General features: G+C 39.6%; 1 protein-coding gene across 1 annotated transcript in view; it reads left to right on the plus strand.

The window, feature by feature from the left end:
• Positions 1–21,349, plus strand: part of MYCBP2 (MYC binding protein 2) — a 197,842-nt gene that overhangs the window by 9,054 nt on the left and 167,439 nt on the right. Inside the window, exon 2 of the mRNA XM_074168975.1 lies at positions 17,908–17,983. Within this exon, the coding sequence (XP_074025076.1) occupies positions 17,908–17,983 (76 nt within the window). The remainder of the gene's footprint in view (positions 1–17,907; positions 17,984–21,349) is intronic.

Here is a 21,349-nt window from a genome sequence, read left to right on the forward strand (position 1 = left end):
CAGACAAAGCACCACACAGCCACTCGCTCGCTCCCCCTGCAGTGGGATGGGGGAGACAGTTGGAGGGATAAAAGTACAAGAACTCTTGGGCTGAGATAAAGACTGTTTAATAGGTAAAGCAAAAGCTGTGTGCATAAGCAAAGCAAAATAAGGAATTAATTTACTGCTTCCCATCAGCAGGCCAAGGTTTAGCCATCTCCAGGAAAGCAGGGCTGCATCTTGCCTAATGGTTACTTGGGAAGACAAGCCCCATAACTGTTAATGTCCCTCCTGCTTCCTCCTCCTTCCCTCTAGCTTTTTTTTTGTTGAGCATGACATCATATGGTATGGGATATCCTGTTGGTAAGTTGAGGTCAGTGTCCCAGCTGTGTCCCCCCCAACTTCTTGTGCACCCCCAGCCTACCTGCTGTTGGGGTGGTGTGAGGAGCAGAAAAGGCCTTGATGCTGTGTAAGTGTTGTTCAGCAACAGCTAAAGCATAGGTGTGTTAACACTATTTCCATCACAAATCCAAAATGTACAAGCTGTTCTGAATAAAATTAACTTTATCGTAGCCAAAGTCAATTCAAAGAGACAGTAAGGTAAGGTCAAAAAGCGTAAGCCTGTTGTTTGTAGTTTAAATTCATTAGAATATCTAAACCGCTACTGAAAAATTTTCTAAGTTTGCAAAAGAAAATAATTGGAAGCCTCTTCTCTAATTTTTGCTGTGTTGCCATAGTACTTAGATTATTTTGATCATGATCTTTGTCAGTCTGGAAAACACTAGCCCAGTGTTTTAACCTTAACAGGATCAAACCTTGAACTCTTAATTTTACTTCTCCAGTCTTATCCTTGTTGCAGTTGATAACATCACTCATCTTTTCCATTGCGCTAATGACTGTCTTTATACAGATCTGCAGACAGTCATTTACATTACATTGAGATGAGCTTGTTCTTAAATAAATACCTCATTCTCCTGTTTGTATTATTTCAGCCTCTCCTTTCTTATTTTGATTGTTTCACCATGAGTTATGTGTATTGTTACTTATGACTCGCCTCTAACCTGGTTTTGCCTTTCCTTTCTCTCCCACTAGCCAATGCATTATTCTTTCGAACAGATGTGCTCATATGTCTTCATTACGCTTGTATGTTTTCAAAGAAGTCATGTCTCTTTTCCATTTCTCTTCAATCAATTCTCTATCCCATTTTATTTCTAGAATACACCATTATACAGGGTAGACCATTGACAGCTGTCAACTGGTGAGTTTTCAGTAGTTCACATTAAGTGGTTGCGTCTTCTGCTATTCAGTGAACACAGTGTAGAATTTATTTGGTTTTCTTGTGATAGTAATCACTCTAAAGATGTTATACTGCCATTAACCACTCCTAATGTGCTTTTTCTTAATCAGTACAGTTTCTCCTAAACTTCATGGAGCATCTTCCCTAAATTAAGATTCTGCTGGTATGACTCTATGTAAGATAGCTTTGTATGCACTTTGATTTTGCTGGTTGTTTTTAGATAGGAAGGTGGCCAAAGGTGGAGATATTGTCATCTTTGCTGTGGTTGAATGACTTTTTTATTAAAAATAAAAATACTGAGTCCTAAAAATGCTTGTTAAGGGCAAGAGATAGAGAAGTACTTTCCTTTACACAACTTGAGGTAGAATATTTTCCTGGCATGTGTTGTTACAGATCTAATTTCATAGATAGCATTGCAGCGAATAAAGAAAAATCAGATAATTGCAAAAAAGAAACTGCAACTGTTGGTGGTTGTACTGAGAGACCATTCTCTTTGTGTGGAGAACACTTCATAGGGATGCTTTCTTGTGTGTTCTCTTTGTTTATATGAGATGGCTTCTGGAGCAGCATATATCTTTTTTAGTTACGAAAAGGATCCAGATACCGTTTTGTACTTTTGCACTTTTATCATGTTTAAATGAAAATCAGGTAAAAAACCTGGTTGTTTAAAAAACTAATGTTGTAGTAAAAATAATGTAGATTGATGTCATAGGCTTGAAAAATAGTTCTGAGTTAGGAAACTGAAGTAACAATTACAAAGATGTGCAATTTCAGCTCACAAACAGTAGCACATTAAACTGAGCAGTCAAGTATTAAGATGGCTTTTTTCTTCTGGATCAAAGTGTGCAGGGAGGAGTTCCAGGCCATAGTAATGTGGCTGTTAGTCTTACCTTACCCATCTTCCACGTTTGATGTCTTAACTATATGTAGCTCTCTATTCCTCCCCAGGCAGTGTTCTCTCAAATCCATCAGTCTCCTTTTGTTTTGAGTTTTCTTAACCTTTTCAGATGCCTTACAAGCCCAATATAGCCTGTCCTACTAGTCCGCCACTGTTTTCCTCTAAGCCTGTCTTAATTGGATTGTGGTTGATGTTCCTTACCCTGATTTACGGATTTAGATGACGGGATTTTAATGATTTTTCCATTTGTGGACATACTGCTTAAGCCCCGACTTTCCTTTTATATTGGCAAGGATGAAAATTCGCATCAGAATGCTTGATTAATAATGCAAAGAAGATAGCACATAAGCTGGTAATGGTTTGGGGGGCATACACGTGGCTGTTAGAATGACAGTTGGGCTGTTGCGCACCTTACTACAAATTTGAGTTCCTGAAGCATTAGATCTTAGGCTTACTAAATGAAGATGACAGTAATAATTTTAAGTAACTCAGGTCATTTGAGGATAATATTGTCACTGACAATCAAAAATACCAGGCTTTTATTATGTGGGGAAAAAACTGATTGTCATCTCTAGTGTTGTTTTGAGATCTGCCTGTCAAGCTGAGCAGTTTTCTTCTTTAGTGATTCTCACTGCTGAGTTCATTAAAAAAATCTGTAGCCCTTGATGAAAAATAATAGTAGTTTTCAGTAACAGTAGGTAATCTACAGGTACCTTCAGGGCAGGGAGAGCAGAGACAGAGTACAGCCCCAGCAAGTTCACAGGTGGTACAAAACTGGGAGGAATTGCTCGTACATCCCATGGTTATGTTTCCATTTGCAGGGACCTGGACGGGATGGAGAATTGGGCTGAGAGGAATCTTACAAAGTGCAACAAGGGGAAATGCAGAATCCTGCATCAGGGGAGGAATAATTCCAGAGGTCTGACAAGCTAGAAGGCAGCTTTGCAGAGGAGTAGCTTGGCATACTGGTGGACAACAAGCTGACCAACAGCCAGCTTGACTGCTGTGGCAAAGAATGCAGGCAGCCTTCTGGACTGGGTTAGGAATAGTGTTGCCAGCAAGTTGAAGGAAGTGCTCTCTACTCAGCACTCATGAGGCTGCATCTGGACTTTTGAGTTCTAGGCTTCCCAGTACAAGAGAAAGACAGACATACTGGAGAGAACCCAGTTCAGGGCCACAAAGGTCATTAAGGGTCTGGAGCATTTCTTCTGTGAGGAAAGCCTGAGAGAGCTGGGACTGTCCACCCTGGAGAAGAGAAGGCTCAGAGGGGATCTTATCAATGTAGGCAGGGAATGAAGAAGAGGGAGCCAGACTCTTCTCAGTAGTGCCCATTGATGGGGGGGAAAAAAGGCAATGGGCACAAATTACAGAATCACAGAATCTTCTTGGTTGGAAGGGACCTTTGAGATCATTGAGTCTGACCAACAAAAAAAAAAAAGAAAAAACCAAACACCAAAACAAAAACAAAACAAACACCCACAACGGCACACCACACCCACCCACAAACAGACACAAACCAACAATCTCAGGCACTAGAGCATGCCCTGAAGTGCCATGTCTACACGTTTCTTAAATACCTCCAGGGATGGCGACTCCACCACCTCCCTGGGCAGGCTGTTCCAGTGCCTGACCACTCTCTCAGTAAAGTAATTCTTCCTAATATCTAATCTAATCCTCCCCTGCTGCAACTTCAGACCATTTCCTCTGGTCCTGTCATTATTCCCTTGGGAGAAGAGGCCAACACCCACCTCACTACAACCTCCTTTCAGGTAGTTGTGAGGTCTGAGCAATGAGGTCCCCCCTCAACCTCCTCTTCTCCAAACTAAACATGCCCAGTTCCCTCAGCCTCTCCCCGTATGACTTGTTCTCTAGACCCCTCACCAGCTTGGTGACTCTCCTCTGGACACGCTCCAGCACTTCAATGTCCTTCCTGTAGTGAGGGGCCCAGAACTGAACACAGTTCTCAAGGTGAGGCCCCACCAGGGCCGAGTACAGAGGCACCATCACTTCCCTGGTCCTGCTGGCCACGCTATTCCTGATACAGGCCAGGATGCCGTTGGCCTTCTTGGTCACCTGGGCACACTGCTGGCTCATGTTAAGCCGGCTGTCCACCAACACTCCCAGGTCCTTTTCTGCCGGGCAGCTTTCCAGCCACTCTTCCCCAAGCCTGTAGTGTTGCTTGGGGTTGTTGTGACCGAAGTATTACAAATACTGAAATTCAATCTGAACGCAGGAAACACTTCTTTACTGTGAGAGTGGTCAAGCACTGGAACAGGTTGTTCAGGGAGGTTGTGAAGTCTCGATCCTTGGAGATACTCAAAATCCAACTGCACGTGGTACTAGGTGATCTACTGTGGCTGGCCCTGCTTGAGCAGGAGGGTTCATAGAATCAGACAATTAACAGAATTCCAACCAATTACAGGTTGGAAGGGACTTCTGGAAGTCATCTGGTCCCCCCCTTTCTGCTCAAGCAGGGTCTTCTAGAGGTGGTTTCCCAGGACAATGTCCAGATGGTTTTTGAATATCACGAAGGATGGAAACTCCATAACCACTCTGGGCAACCCTCATGGTATAAAAAGTGTTACCTCAAGAGATTCCATGATTTTTTTTAATTCCTAGGAAAATAGACCACGAAGAGAAGGGATCTGTATGAGATTTGCCTGTTTGTTTTCTGACAGGAGGTGTCACAGGGAGCAAATACGTGAAATGCTGAACAATCAGTTCTTGCAGTAGAGCTGCGTTGCAAGATGTGGTTATCATGTTACTGGAGACATGTATTGGATCTCCATGCTATCCTTCCGTAGAAATAAAGGAAATATGAGGGGAACTGAAAAGGCCTCAACAGTTGCAGTTTAAAATAAGTTAAAGCTACGTGTTTGTCCTAACATTCTTGTCGATAGAAGGGGATGGTAACAAGACCCAAATGTAAGTCCTTCGTTACTTTAGAGTATTTTTAAGATGTTTTAAGCTCTTTTGTGTATTAGAGCCTTGATGGGGTAGGGGGTGGGTGTCTAGTGGCAATTAGTCCCCGGATTGGGGATATTACTCCAAAAACTCTAGCTTTCCTCTTCTGTAACCTGTCTTCCAATTTTGGGGTTTTTTTGTTTTGTTTTGTTTTGCTAGCAGCTATCATATTCAAACTTCTAATGTATCCCAACAGGCAAAAATACTGTCTGCGAGCCAACTGCCATGCGAGTGAGCTACTTTGGCTGTGATTTTTGGCAGGAGCAGTAACTTATTTTCGCTACCTTGCCTGCAACTCTGCAAAGAGGAAGGGAGGGTCAAGCAACTGCCTCATGGAGGTATTTTTCATGAAGTGGTTCACAGAGCAAGTGTTCTCTTGTCAGAGGTATTCTAAAACCAAGGGATACTAACCAGTGGCCACTGAATTTTGTTTGCAAAAGGCATTTTGTCTAAAGAGTTCTGTAGATTTTGTTGCCAAGTTACGGTGAAAGGATTTAGATGAGCATATTTCTTTCTTCAGAAACGTACATTTTTGGATTTTTTTTTCTATTTCTACTTGTGATTTGTAAGGTAAAATTTTGGGTCGGTTTGTGATGGAAGTATAGGTTGTAATGTATACTGTGTGTGCATATGTATTTCATAAAGCTTGCTAAGACTTAGTTTTGCATTCCACTGAGAGAGTTTATGTGTATTTGTATAATATGTATTTGGGTGACTGGTTTCGGTTTGTGTATGTGTATTTTGTTCCCCATCAACTATTATTATGGCAAGTCCTTTTGCAAACTTGATTGGTATTCTTGTAGGTGATACAAAAAATGAAGCATAAAAAAGCTTTTGGAATATTGTTTGTAAGCAGACCTTTGGTTTATCAAGACAAGAACAGATTTGGTTTGTTGGGTGGCATTTATTTTCCTTCTTTATTTTTGCAGTCTGCTGACACCATCCCCATAGTTGAAAGCATGTTGAATATTTCAGTGGTAGAAGGAATGATGAGCTGTGGCTACTTAGTCATCAAAGGGAGGTATCTGCAAAGGCAAAAAATAAAACATGGGAAGTCTTAGGAAAGTTCAGTTGTAGGGTATTTCAGGACAACCTCTAAACATGATGAAACATCTGCTGTGTCCAGTTGACTTGAAGCAGTTTCACGCTAATTGATAGATATGTGTTGGAGGGACTGAGATGGAGTAACCCACACAAGCGAGCTAAGGACAGAATTAGGAGTTAAGTGATGTAGATTGGACCTAGTACTTGAGCCCTTTTCTGAGCATCTCTGATTTAACAGTTACAGATGTAATCTTAAAGCACCTACTCTGAAGTGACACATTCTCTATGCCAACTTTGTAGAAGGCATGTAGCGTTTCAATTATGTGAGTTGTTTACTTTGAGTTGCTTTATGGGGCATGCTGTAAGGCAGTTTCTCATTGTAGACACTTAGGATTTTTGGCAGCTGAAATAACAGTAGTGCAGAGATCACGTTGAAGTTGGAGAAATCAAAGGAGATTTTCATTGGAAGGACACTTAATGCTTAGATAAATATGGGAAGTTTTGTACATGGAGGCTCTTAAAGGAAGTAATAGCTTTCAGGTGGAAGTAAGGCTGCTGAAGAAATCTTCTAGCTTCTGTAAATGCGTGGATGTACCAAAATTGGATGTATGAAAGACAAGCAGCAACTTTGATATGTTTTACAACAATATTCAGTGTTTGCATTCTATCACTGCTACCTCTTTATGTCCTTGCTGACATCCAGACTCCACGCGCTTTTCTTGCTATTTAGTTCTCTGGTCCATAAAGCCTCTTTTCTCCATCTATTTATTGATTAGGTCATTAAAGCTCTGTCCACTTTGGTTTGTTTAACGTTGTCAACTTCCTCATGTGAGCTATTTCTTGTTTGTCCCAACCTTTAGTTGAACTTTCTCTGTGTGTTTGTTTTTCCTTTGGCTGTATGTTTGCCAGATGCTTTTCAGTTGTTAACAGCAAGTTTGGATGTGCTGTAAAATAAGATTAAAAAGCAACTTATTTCTTGCAATAAGGCAGGAAATATGGTCCCACAATTTTGAGATCTCTTCAGATCTTCTGGTCAGCCTTGAGAACACTTTTTTTCTTTATTATTCCCTTTCCTATATTTTGAAGGCCTTATAGTTGAACGTGGGTAGCAACGAGACAGTGAATAGTAAGTTTCCTGCTGACAAGTGCACTGGTATTTATCAGCTGTGGTTCTCCGTTATTGTATTTGATATTAAGATGCCTTGAAGCTAGATTACAAATTAACAGCTGTTTTGGAGTGCTTTGGAGGATGGAGTAAATGGCATGGGAGATAGGGAAGCCCAGCAGTGGCGGTGATTGTTTTTATGTCTCTCCATAATGGCTTTGCCCTTCATCTGTGTGATCACATGTCAGATAGACTATCTGCTTATAGAAGCTAAGGAAAAAAAAATAATCTCAAAATGCTTGTTCTTGTAGTTCATCAGAAGAGTACCTCCATGGCTGAAAACTCTGATGCAGATCTGATAGAAAAAATAGCTCTGCTATTTGTTAAAACAATATCAATCAGTGATGAAGGCAGAAATAGAGAAAGGACAGGGTAGAAAGTAGTTGTGTATTTTCACAGTTATGTTGAAATTCCCCCTTAGAGTGGTTGGAAAAGCTGGCTGAGGCAATTTCAGAGCTATTGGGAATTACCTTGGAGGATTCATAGAAGATACAAGAGGTTCTAGGAGACTAGTATAACGCAAATTGGTAAACAGTGCCTGACTAACAAATGGATCACGAAGAACTCGAGGTACTCTACAACAGTTGCTGTTGACTACATTTCTAAAAGTACTCAGTACCCTAAAGGAAAAATTGTGTGTTATATAAATGAAGGTGATAAATTAGACACAAAAGGGATTTATGATGAGCCCTGTCTGGGAAATTTAATATTTAGCCACTATCAACAGTTGTCTAAAACTCATTTTTCAAAAAATATGGAAAGTAATTAAAAAATATGGAAAATAATTCAAAAAAATATGATAAGAGTTAGAATTCCACCAAAAGAAATCTTAATTTTAAATGCTAAGCTTGTTCTAAAATCAGATGATGATTGAGTTTGGACCCAGTGCCATTGTAGTCTGTTCTTGAACTCAGAGCTTGCTCAGAACTGAACCAGACCTTAGAAGATCTTGTTATAGCAGATCAGCTAGGAGTGTACCAGAGCTCTACTTGGGCCTGCACCAAGAAGCATGTGCTGATCTTCAAGCAGAGGCAAGTGAGAAAAGCTGCCGTTGCCCCTGTCATCTCGTTGGCTGGACTGTAGCCTTCCTCAAGAGGAATTTTAGGGTGCGTTGCCTTCCACCTGTCAATTTGGCTGTGCCTGTTCTAGATGGAACTACTGTAAGGTGGGTTTAAAACTACACAGATGACGACCACCCTGGAGAGGTGCTGAGGAATGTCTGGTTGTCAAGGTGGGAAGCAGGGGAGAAGAGGTGGTAGAGCCCTTGTTCTGCGTCTGGATCTGTCCTAGGTCCTGAACTGGTCAGTCTCATCACTGACTATTTCAGTGTCGGAATTGAAATTGTAGACGCAAGAGCTCATCGGGGACACACAGCTGGGAAAGATTACAGCTATACTGAAGATAATAACCTCAACAAATGCTTAGTGTCAAGAAAAAAGTCAGTAAGCACAAATGTAAAAACAAGAGTGAATAAAAGTAGAAGTTCCTCATGACAGGTTCTACCTGTTGTATAGAATTATAAAGTGAATGTGATTCAGCAGTGTCGTGCGGTTGGAGTATTTATGTCTGGTTTTTTTTTTTTTCCCCCTCCTCAAAATGCACAAGAGATTCTTTTGTGTAGGAAAACTGAAGTAATTCTTGACCTTTTCTTTGCATTTCAGGATTGTGGGACTTATTTTGTCTCTTTCTCTGTTTTTGTTTTGGTATGTTTTTCTTCTCTCAATCAGAAGGACTAGTTTAGCAGTATGGAAGAAGAGTGAAGTTAGAATTCAGTGATGTAAATGATTTGTGGTTTAGGCTGAAGGAACTGAGACTTCTTAATTGACAGATAACTCTTATTTCTTCTCAGACTTGAAATAAATTCAAGCTAACTGTGGAAAAAGAGGAAAATAAACTGATTTTTCCATAATAAAGATGTAAAAAAAATAGCATTTAATTGCCATATGGGCGATTTAGAAAATATCTCAAAGAGCTTTCTAGCAGGAGTACTTAGGACATGGTGGAAGTGTGAATATTGGGAGTGTTTAATATCTCCATAGGGAAAACACCTGCCTGGAATGAATTGGAATTTGACTATTCCTATGCTGGACCAAGGAATGGAAAGTCTGACCTTTTGGGGTCCTGTCCAGACACTGTAATTAATAATTCTAGAGTGCCTTTCATTTGTCAAACTATATTTTAGATTGCACAAGTTTTCTGTACTGAAGTTTGGAAAAGTCTTGTTAAGGATTCTGTACATAGTGTCCACATTGATTCATCTGCACAGAGAAACACTTGATTGTTGCATGCAAGCATGTTCTTTGTCATGTGCTTCTTAGTATACCCTTGGGCATCAGTTATATCCAAGAAAGTGTGGGTAATTCAAGTGACTGTCTTGTCTTAATACATACATATATTTTAAGTGTGGTAGAGTGGTTCTCATACCTTGTTCTCTTGTTACTTTTGCATAGTATTGTAGGTTTGATTATGCTGACTAATTCCAATAGAAGTCTGCTCTTATGCCTGAATTTACTGTATATTTGCTGATCCAGATGGTGAACAGATGAAAAGCTCAGTATGTCTCTACTTGGAAGCGTAATCAGAAACATGGCATGGCACCAGGAAAAATGCTAAACTCAGAATGAGGAAAGAAAATGTACTCTTTTCACAATGTACAAGCAGATTTATTGTGCAGTCAAATTTTGCTTTGGTATGTAAACAAACAGTGAGGAACACAGAATAGTTGAGATTGGAAGGAACCTCTGGAGACTGTCTAGTCCAACCTTCCTGCTCAAAGTAGGATCAACCAAAGCAGATTACTCTGAACATTGTCCAGTTGAATTTTGAATATCTTTAAGAATAGAGAATCTATAACCTCTAAGGGTGACCTGTTCCAGTGTTTGACCACTCTTACAGTTCTTATGTTTAAATGGAACTTCCTGTATTTCACTTCCTTCCCCATTATCTCTCTGCCTGTCACTGGATATTGCTCAGTGGAGTCTGGCTACATCATTGTTACTCTCTCCCATCGATATTTATCCACATTGAGAAGATCTGCCCCTCCCTTCCCCCATGTTTTCTCTTTTTCCAGCTAAACAATCTCTGTTTGCTCAGTTTTCCCTCATATGACAGATGCTCCAGTCCCTTGAGCATCTTAGCGACCCTTCTTAGGACTTGCTGCGGTAAGCGAGGAGCCCCAAACTGCTCAGACCAGTGCTGTATAGAGCATAAGAGCCGACTCCCTCGGCCTGCCGGCAACACTGTTCCTAACCCAGCCCAGAAGGCTGTGTGCCTTCTTTGCTTCAGGGGCAGTGTTACTGGCTCGTGTTTAGTATGTCCACCATGAGGACTCATAGGTCTTTTTCTGTAAAGCTACTTTCCAGTCAGTTGGCTGACAGTGTGTTCGGGTACCTGAGGGTATTCCTCCCGAGGTGCAGGACTTCGCATTTCCCTTTGTTAAAATTGATGAGATTACTGGTGGCCCATTTTTTCAGTCTGTTGAGGTACCTCCGAATGGTGGCACAACCCTCTGGTTTATCAACTACTCCAAGTTTTGTACTATCTGCAAACTGGCTTGAAGGTGCACTCTGTCCCACCATTCACAACTCTTTGATCAAGCAAAGAGCAATTTGGCCCGTTTTCAGTCCATGTTTATCTATCTTGTACTTCATCAGTTTGTGTATGGGGGTGTTATGACTGACAGTGTCAAAAGCCATACTAAAAGTTGAGATAAATATAATCCACTGTTCTCCAGTCGTGCACTAAGCCTGCGTTCTCATTGTAGAAGGCTACCAGGTTGGTCAAGCATGATTTCCTGTTCATAAGTTCAAGCTGACTGTTTGCTGTCACCATCTTGTCCATTGTATGTTTGGATCCCCCAATCTTCCCTCTTGCCCTTCTTCAAGATAGGAGTGGCGTTTGTTGTCTTCCAGTTCTCAGGGACCTGTGCTAATCGCTGTGACCTTTGAAAGGCTGAGAGTGGCCTTGCAGTATCACCAGCCACCTCCCTCAGCACTTGTGGGTGCTTGCTGTCAGGTCCTGTTGACTTATTTAAATGTTCCCTGACCTGAACTTCGTTCACTGAGGGTAAGTCATCATTACTCAGACTTACCCTCTGGTCTTGGGGACATGGCATTGCTGAAGGCTAGTTTTACCAGTAAACATGTAGGTGACCTATGTCCCTTGTGACCAGGCTCTTGCCTCATTTAGCATTGGGCTTGTATTTTTCCCTAGTCTTCATTTTGCTACTGATACACCTATAGAAGCCAATCTTGTCCTTAGTGTCCCTTGCCAGATTGAACTCCAGGTGGGTTTGGCTTTTATAACCCCATTCCTGAACACTCATACAAGTGTCTCTGTATTTCTCCTGGGTGAGGTGACCCTGCTTCCACCTCTTGTATGCTTCCTTTTTATGCTTGAGTTTTGAGCTCCTTGTTCATGCATGCAGGCCTCCTGTCTCCTTTGCTTTACTTCCTGCATGTGTGAACAGACCATTCTTGAGCTTGGAAGTGTTCCTTGAAAATCAGTCAGCTCTCCTGCATCCGTTTCTCTCCAGAGGACTGTATACTGTGAGAACTCTTCAAAGTAGGCCACTGAACAGGCCAAAGTCTGTTCTTCTGAAGTTTAGGATTGTGATCCTGCTTTTGACTTGCTCCCTTCTTTTAAGTTCATGAACTTCACCTGCATTGTCACTGCATCCATGACTGCCCACAGCCTTCATGCACCTGACCGGTTCTTCCTTAAGTGTTAAGTCCAGCAAAGTGCCTTCCTTTGTTGACTACCTTGATCACCTCTGTCATGAAATTATCATCCATGTGCTCCAGAAAGCTCCTGCATTGGTTGTGTTCTGCTGTGTTCCCTTCCAGCAGATTTTGGGATAGTTAACATGCCCCATAAGGACCAGGGCCTGTGAATGTAAGGTGTCCTGCAGGCCTCATCTACTTTTTCCTGATCAGACTGTGTGTAGCAGACACCCGAAACAATACTGAAAACAATACTGGTCGTATTGGCCTGCTCTCCAGTCTGAACCCTTAAGCTCTCAATTGGCTCACCATCAACTGTTTTATGTTCTGTCTGAATTACAAAAAAGACAAGGACAATCCAGTTGGTGTCTGCAACAGCTATGATAAATGTTCTGGGGAAGTTTGGATGTGGGAAGGTAAAGGAAAATATTCAAACTGGATGGTAGAAAGTGAAAATTACTGTCTTTGCTGCTTTCTTTGAAGTATAATTTATATCTCCCAGAGACTAAAAGAAGAGAATAATTAAGTCATCGTGTTTTCTGGGCAGTCATTCTATGTTGATACAGCTTTGTTTACTCAAAACAGTCTTTTCTTCCTCATCTCCTTTTTGTAGGAGAGTCTTCGAAAAAAATGTGGCAATCAGACATTGTAATACGCTTATTCAAAGCTAAAAATCTCAAAGGTATGTAGACTTACGCAAATCAAATACTGCCCAGTTTGCTGGGTAGAACGTAAGGTGTATAAGATAAGGCACTGTGGCTGGTGTCTTAACTGCTTTGGACCAATTAATCTTCTTGTAGGCCTGCTGTCTTTATGGCAAACAGGATATTCCATCATGTAGTGACAGCCTCTGGATAATGTGTTTTGTAATTTGCAGATCTTTTATAGCAGTAATATACCTGTACAAAGAAAGCTGCTAAACAACACTAGTTATTATATGATTTCTGCATGTAAAAAATGAGTATTGCTGATTTTGCACTAATACTCACTATGGGGCAGCTGAGGAAAATAGTGGAGGAAACATCAGTTCATTACTTTTCAGCCAACGTCTACTCGCATTTCACTGCCCTTTAGTAAAGGCTGTTGGCAGATTTAGAGCTTTTTAAGGAACCCGATGCTGTGAGGAAAGACCCTGAAACATGGTGACTACATGAGTGATAATAGCTTGCAGCTGCAGGCTACTTGACAATTTCAGCTTGGGGTTTCACTTTGGGCTGTTGAGAAGCAAACACTTGTTGCTTCTTATCCAACCAAATTGACCACCAGCAACAATAATTCACCAAGGGGAGGGAACAGAAGAATTATTTGATATCACAAATCTGACAGTGTTTCGTTTCACTGTCACTGAGTGGTTGGTGCCTCTCAAGAGCATTTCCACTAGTCCTTGAATGCGTAAGTTAACTGTGCAAAGTAAGCACCTATGGAAACAAAATAATGCAGTGTATTTGTCATTTGTCTGGACGCAGCATGACTTTGATAGACCTCTCCTGGCAACGTGTCAGCAGTATACCTCTTCCTGAAGATGCTTAGCCATCGAACCAGAGCAGGCAAGTTTAGGCAAAAAGACCAAGTCAAAGTCAGTTGGAAGATTTTAAAATTTTAGCAGGTGCTATTATGCAGCTTAATAAATTCACTATTTTTTCAAAAATGTCCTCAAAGATTTAATCAAGAGTAGAATGGCTGGGTCTAACGCTGTACTGCCTACCGTGACCTTTGGTTACACACTTCAGATAGAAGCAAAGGTTTTAGGTCAGACAGTAGGTGAGTAACACTTTTGTGGTTCCTATTCTGCCTCAGCAGCAGAGACAGAGGAATGATCTTTCCACTTGTCAGTGGCACTTTTAGTATAACATACAGCTTAGAAGAGCGATTAAGGTTGACATAATGTTAACCCATATTGAGTAATTCAGTAACAACGTTGGGGGGGGGCGGGGAGGAAACACTCAACACATAAAGTTTCCTTCTCAGATTTAAGCTTATGAATTGCAGTTCAGGGCTACTGTGACTTTGAGGGAAGATGGCTCTGTTTGCATTTCCTCAGCTCTTTTGAACAGAGTGAGAGCGATGCTGCGGAGACAACTGAGGAGCGTCCCTCCAGTAATGCAGCAAATATTGCAAGTACTAGCTAATGCTGTTTCTGGTTTGAAAACAAAAGAACTTAAGCATGCTTTTATTTCCTTCTGCTATAGGTGCCACAAAGCTGAATAGAAGTTGCAATTGTGATATTTAACAGCTATTTTATCTATTTTAATCCGGCAATCAGTTGCTGCCCCTCTCCCCACTTTGGTTTGTGGCAATTGTTCTGTATTCCAGGGTTGAAAATTGTAGATCTTTGCTTTTATTCTCAACAGGTTTTTCTGTGAAGGCTGTAATAGCACCATTCATTCTTTGGGTACATTTACCACAAGTATTTTCTTGTCAAGGTAGTTTCATGTTCTGCGCTCATTTGACTTACACTTCCTTTGTGGTCCAATTCAAAACTGCTAACTTAGTTTCAAATGTTAGAATGGCTTGAAGCAGTTTGCAGAAAACCTGCCTAAGATTTGCTGATAAATCAGTGTTTGGTTTGGTTTGTGGGAGCTAAATGGTATCAACAGCCAAGTTAAAAGGTAAAGGCTTAAGGCCTTCTGCCACTGAAAGCAGATTGTCAGTGTAGAGTTTCAGGACCTTTACAAATCATGGCTTACAGCAATTTACAGTTGTTAACCAAAACCATAATTAATAATTTAGCTAAAAAGTCCAACCGAGCCATATCGGGTCTTGTTAATCTTCAGGCAGTAGAAGAGTCAGGCTTATAATTAACACATGTGGTTTCCAACAGGAAATTACTCATAATCTCCTTAACGTTGTTTTTCGTGAATATACTTGCTCATATTTTATCCTTTCTATCTGAATATTAAAACCTCCTGGCATAATGATACGTAACAGTAGAACTGTGGATAATAATATATCTTTTTATGTTATATGCAGATACATTTTAAACATATTAGTATTAGAATTTTGCATCGTAATAATAGGTTGCTCAGAACTGTTTCTAAAACTAGTGTTGATGAAGGTTTTTTATTTTTTAATTAATCACTTACTAGTTCTGAACTTCCTTTTGGATACAGGGGCAAAGTATACTTCCCCAAAAAAATGTTGGTATTTCAGTATCCTTGAGGTTTTGTTTTAAGAAAAAATGGGGAGATAAATGTGAATTCTCAACATGGCATTTCTGTTCCCAAGTTGTTTCCATGTGAAAAAATTGCTTGTCTAAAACTTGCTGACGATAATGACCACTACAGCGGAGTGCTGGGAAAAGTTTATACTTGCAGAACTTTTAGTGGTTGATGTATGAATGAGGAAGATCATAGCATCACCAGTTGGAATCTGCAAGAGGAAGTAAGCCCACTGATGATCTTTCCTGCTTGCTAATAGGAGACAACATTACCTAGGTATCACTGACAAATGATGTTAGTCTGCAAAAATGGTGGGGGTTTTGTCACTTTGGAAATGTCCCCAATCTTAGCAAGGGGAAAAAAAGGCTGTGTGTATATACACACACACATATATATATATTACACACACTCAGAGAAATACATACAAAAATACAGGCATTGGTCCTGTGACATATTTACAAGATGAAGAAGTGCTTATAATGTTTGCAGACTGTAAAAAATTTGGAAAGTTCGCAAGGATTTTGGCAGTCAGGATTACATTTGAAATGTCTTGGTGATGTGAGTTAGTGTCCTTTAAAAAAAAAAAAAAAGCAATGCTTATCAAATTGTCTCTGGTAAGTGCAAATTGTACTGTGTTTAAAAGGCATAATTAACAGCACAACTATATAAAGAGTATTGGAAACTCAGTTTGGAGGTTTGCAGGAAAATGTTTTCAAGTTACTCTGGGTTACGTAGGTCTGTCGTGCCATATTGCTGTGAAGCTGCCAAATAATACTTGGAATACCCTTAAAAGTGACCTTGGAGGCATATGAGGCAATTCTTCTTCTCAACAGCAAATAATAAGTACTGTTTTCAGTTTTGGTTAATGTGGTTTACTTGTGGTGTGGACTGAGAGTGCCCAGAAGAAGTCCAAAATAAATCGGGACTTTTACATTTAAAAAAGGTTAAAAGTTTCATAAAAGGTTATTTGGTCCGGAGAAGAAGATGGAGTGGCTACGGAATGGAAGAGATTGTACTGTTCTTTGTATTTGACAGCAGAATAAGAATTAACTGCATTAAAATCTAATAAGGAAGAAAAACTTGTCCAATGTAAGAATAACTAAATAGTGAAACGGACTATGGGGTTTAATTATAGAAATTTGGACATTAAAGGTTCTTTCCCCCTTCTTAAATAGGTTGTATAGTGTTATATATTGAAACTTTACTCTTGAAGGAACCTTAGAGGATTATCTAGGTTCTCTTTGTAAGCTTTAATGTACTGGGGAGGGTGGTTCCCCCTCACTGAATCACTTCCCTTAACTCCAGGAAAACGGTGGTGGCTCCTTGTAAGAAAAGTGGTGTGAGCTGATTTGTTCCTGCAGGAAGTGCCTTGATAAGGAATATACCTCCCTTTTGTTAATAGGTGAAGATGGAAAACTGATTAAGTTTCTAGCAGGCAGCTTTCTTGGGATACTCTGCAGGGATTCTTTGTTTGAACTTGTTTTCTGACTGGTGGCCATTGGTTAGTTTCCAGCTTTTGACTGCTGGGCCGTGGACTTGTATACTCTTGCAGTCTGAATGCTGTACAGGAGAGAATAGTAAGCAATATGGTTTTAGTCTCTCAAAATTTTTATTTATAACAAAGTTGTCTGACTAAAATACTAAGATTCTCCTGATTCTCAATCTCTATCCAGTTTGTTTCCTGAAAGTGAAATTTCTTACTGTGACTTTTTTTCAGGTTCCATAGTTTTATTTTTCCAACTAATCTGAACTGTAAACTATTTGAGTAATTTAAGTGGTACAGAGGAACGTTAGTAGCTTTTGCTTGAAGTCCTGTATAGGATGAGCTGTATGCTGCACAGATAACATCTGCCTTTTCTTGTGGAGAGTTTGTAATCTGGACAGACCAGAGAAATGTAGAATCGGTTAAAAAAGCATGCATCTCAAATGGAATAATCTCGGTGATGGTGGCAAAACAATTGGGTGTGTGTGTATGGTGTCTTTTTTTTTAAGTTTTTTTTTTGTTGTTTCTTTTTTTTTTTTTTTACTGGGTAGTAAAATGGAGGAGAAAAAGAATGTGATAGCAATGAGGTGTGGGCAGAAGAGGATTGGAGGATGTGTGTTAGCTAGAGCTGTATGTAAAGGGATGGAAACAGTCTGTAAGCTGAGGGTGGGACAAGTCCAGACAAAATTAAAAAAAGCTGTGTTCAAAAGTTGCAGTTTCTTCCACCACCTGAATTTTCTGCCAAATGATACAGTTTTAAAGCTTCCTTTTTGTCTTAGGAGGCCTGACTGTGTGGTAAAGACATCACAAAACGTACATGCTCTTTACTAATGGATTGTGTAACTGAAAATAGTCAATAACTCTTGATTCTAGCATTAGTATGGCACTAATGGATTTGTAATAGAAATAGTAGGGTAAACCGGTATAAAATATAGGGATTTTTTTTTTTTGTCTGTCATAGCATATATTCTGCTTGAATTGCTTGAGAGTAAAGGCCCTTAACTGTGGAGCATTAGGAAAGCATCATTTTAAGTTTTTTATATGCTGGTTTATACTCTGAAATTCTGAAATTGGTTCCTTTTGCTTAGATGAAAAAAATTTTAGAGGGTTTCTGACTTTTTCCTCTGCTGGTGCTGCTTTTTTACCATGGGGTGTGGAAGGAAGTTTAATTCTTTTATTCTTTTCTGCTCTTTTTCAGAAGTAAGAAACTTTTTAGCAAGAAAAAATTGAAAAGGAAACAGAAGACTAAATTGAAAGTAAAAACGCGCAACAAGGTAAGTGTGTAACTTGACAAAGTTCTGGCTCAGAAGTGAAAATAATTTCAATTGAGAGAAATATAAGAAAAATAAGTGTAATTAGCAATGTATTTGTTTAGAAAATGTAATACTAGGCCATTATTGTTTGTCAGTTTATTGTATTCTACATTACTGTGATACCAATATTAACTTTATTCAGCCGTGTTTGCTACTGCTGTTTAGCATGAAATACTATGACCAACATTTTTGGTTCTCCAGTTCCTAAAATGTAAATGTAGCTAAACATGCTGGTATTTTAGTATAAATTTAAGAGATGCATGCACAGAGTTCTGACCATATTGGCTAAAGGAAAAAGGGAGCATTCAATGTCTAAGGAATCCAAAGTTACCTTTGAAAATTTTTCCCTAATGGATGATATTTATCTGGTTTTATTGGTATTTTCTCCCTGTGTAACCCCTGCCCTCATCACTTTAGATGCATGGGAACAGTCTAGTGGACTTAATAAAAAAATGTTTACGTGTTTAATTGTTGCAGAGAAGAAATCTAGACAGAACCAACAGTATTTTAAAATACTGCTCTGCTGCATTCATTCTCTATTAGAGAGCAGTTATTTTTCTGTTTAAGCTAGACCCTTAGAGGGATTTTCATGAAGGCTTACTGCAGGCACAAAGGCTTCTTCCTAGGTTCCCATTATAGTCAGTAAACAGAAAGTAGCTCACTTCTGCATGGTTCCGAACCACTGAAACATCCAGTGAAAACACTTTCTAGTCAGTTGAATGCCCTTATAATACAAATACAGTGTAGATCAAATTGGCCATCTTATCCTTATTTGCCAAACCTCATGTAGTTACTCTATCTGAAGACATACGACTTTGGGAGGGTGAAGCAAGCCTTATATCTCTTCATTTGGTATTGCCTTTTTGGATACTTACCAGATGGTTCTGCTTATCTAAAGTAGTGCAGCTCCAGATTATGGTATAGAAGGGGCTTATCTTCACTTCTGTTCTCAGTACTGTACAGTGAAATATTTCTGGTCCAAACTGAATTTTTCAGCCCTTTCTTCAGTTGCTATGGTATTAGAAGTTTTAGCCCTGTTCCCTTCATGATTTTATCAGTCATGGTGCGCAGAAAACCAAGTTAGAAATTTGAAGAAATTTTGCAGGATGTAGTTAGTCTTTGTGTGTTCTGTCTGGTGACAGACTCTTGTGCTTTTAAAATAAGATAACTCTTCAGCTTTGATGGTTGTTATTTAAAGAGAATGATTTCTTTCTGGGTAGTGGTGCCTTAGTTGAACTGCCAAGTAGGAAGCTAATCCAGAGTTTCTGTTTGTCCCAAGCTTGACAGTCAAATGTGCTTCTTGCATTTAGTTGCATTGGATAAATGGATTGGCAGAATCCCTTCTGAATGGCCAAAGGCCACATGAGCATATTAAAGGCTGGTTCTTGTCAGTAGTTATTAATTTGGCACTAACTGATGATCTTTGTACCTCATGTGCAGGGTTGTTTTCAAGATTTTTCTTGGATTTTAAACAGCTTCTGCTTGAAGCATTAAATGAGACTTATGTGCCTTTGAAAGGCATAGTGGGTTTTTGCATGTCTTCTCCTGATGCCTCTATTCTAGACAGTTTTTGAGGCAGGCCAGGGTTGACCAGCAGAGCATTGGTGTTTGTTCTGAGTCACTGAGGTACAGAAAGGCAACCCAGCTTATTCCTGCATGATAGAAGGAAATTGTGTATTTCCTGAAAAATGTAGCTGAAGAGGGAAAGGTGAAATCAGCTTCGTATCTTTAGGTTATCAGACTTTGTTTACTGACAAAATAGGATGGTTTTTGGTTTTTTTGTTGGTTTGTTGTTGTTTTTTTCCCCATATGCTTTTCGATGAATCCCTATGTTTACCAGTGCAGAATAAGCACAATGATCATTTTTGCACTGGAATGCCTGAAAATAGATGTGTGTATTATTGTCAGGAAAATGTGAGTTTCCATTTGAAGCCTTATAATAGAGCAGATTGAAAAGACCATCACTACTGCACATTCTGAGCAGGAGAGCTTGTGTGCATCAGTTTATTTTTTTTTAAGAACCAAGGTATTTTAGTCTGAATGGCCATGGGAGCTTTCTCTTAATGTGTTTGATAGAGGCAGGGAGGGCCTTAAATTAAGAATAAGCTGAAGGAACTCCCAAATTTGTTATTTATACCTTGCACTTACTCAAAATGATAATTGAGTAATTGAAGAGGAGAGAACATTTTAAAAAAAAGTCATTGTTGAGCAACTGGAAGAAAATTACTTCCACCATTTGAGCATTAAATGTTATAACATTTTAAGTATAAAACATTAATTGGCGTTTACTGCAACCCAGTAGTTTGAGCCTTATTCTTTTTCTAAGCTGAGGTCATGCTATGATCACTTCTATTTGAACTACGGTTAACTTTTGATTTTGTGGTTTAGTATCTTTTTTTTTTTTTTTTTTTAAAGAGAGGTATAAAAGTTTTCTGTGTGGGTGCAGTGTGTTTTGGCTTTAGAAATTCACTGCTGAATAGAGTGACTTTAAAATAGAAAACAAATACGTGATTATTAGATGTTGGTGTAGCACCTTGGATTCCTTCCCTTGCCCCTCCCCTGCAAATCCTCCTTTTTTTTTTTTTTCTTTGGCAACTCAGTAGAAAATTGTAGGCTGTGTAACTTATCTCAGCTGTATGAATATTGCTGCTTCCTCTCCCTCCACCCTTTTCACCCCCTAGAGTTTTCCCACTTTCCTGTTAACTGATAAAAGTGCTGCTTAGGGCACTTAGCTGAAAGACTGGATGGAAAGCCAGAGTTCATCATCTTCCGTTCTCATAACGTTACTTGAAGAATACTGAAAAATTGGAGTCAACCAGAGACAGAGAATGTACTTCCAATGATCGACATCCCCCTGTTTAGTTTATGCAGAAGTTTTAAGCTATGACTTATTTAGCTTTGTACAAATGGAAGGAATAAAGCCTTAGGAAAGGACAAATCGCATAGCAGATGAATTTACTGTAAGCTAATGATTAAATGTACAAGGTGGATCAACTGGGTTAAATATTTGTCTCATTAAGAACACACGTAGCTTCTCACGTAATTTGGCAGTGTTTTCAGTGGCTTTTGTATTATTTGGGGTTTCAACCTCAAGAGGGCATCGTTTTCTAAGAGATATTTGAACTGTTCAAAGAATTTGGTGAGGTTCTATGCTCTGTGTTATGCACAGGTTAGATCAGATGGTTATTAAAGCCTTACCTATCTAACAACAGATTAAGTTTCCTCTCCTAGATTGTACTCTTATTTCCATCACATCTGAGAATAAACTAAATGAATAAATTATTGCAGTCATCTGGTTCAAGAGGAAGGAAATACGTTGGTCAGAAA

This window comes from Numenius arquata, chromosome 1 (genome assembly GCF_964106895.1).
Source record: "Numenius arquata chromosome 1, bNumArq3.hap1.1, whole genome shotgun sequence".
NCBI lineage: Eukaryota > Metazoa > Chordata > Aves > Charadriiformes > Scolopacidae > Numenius > Numenius arquata.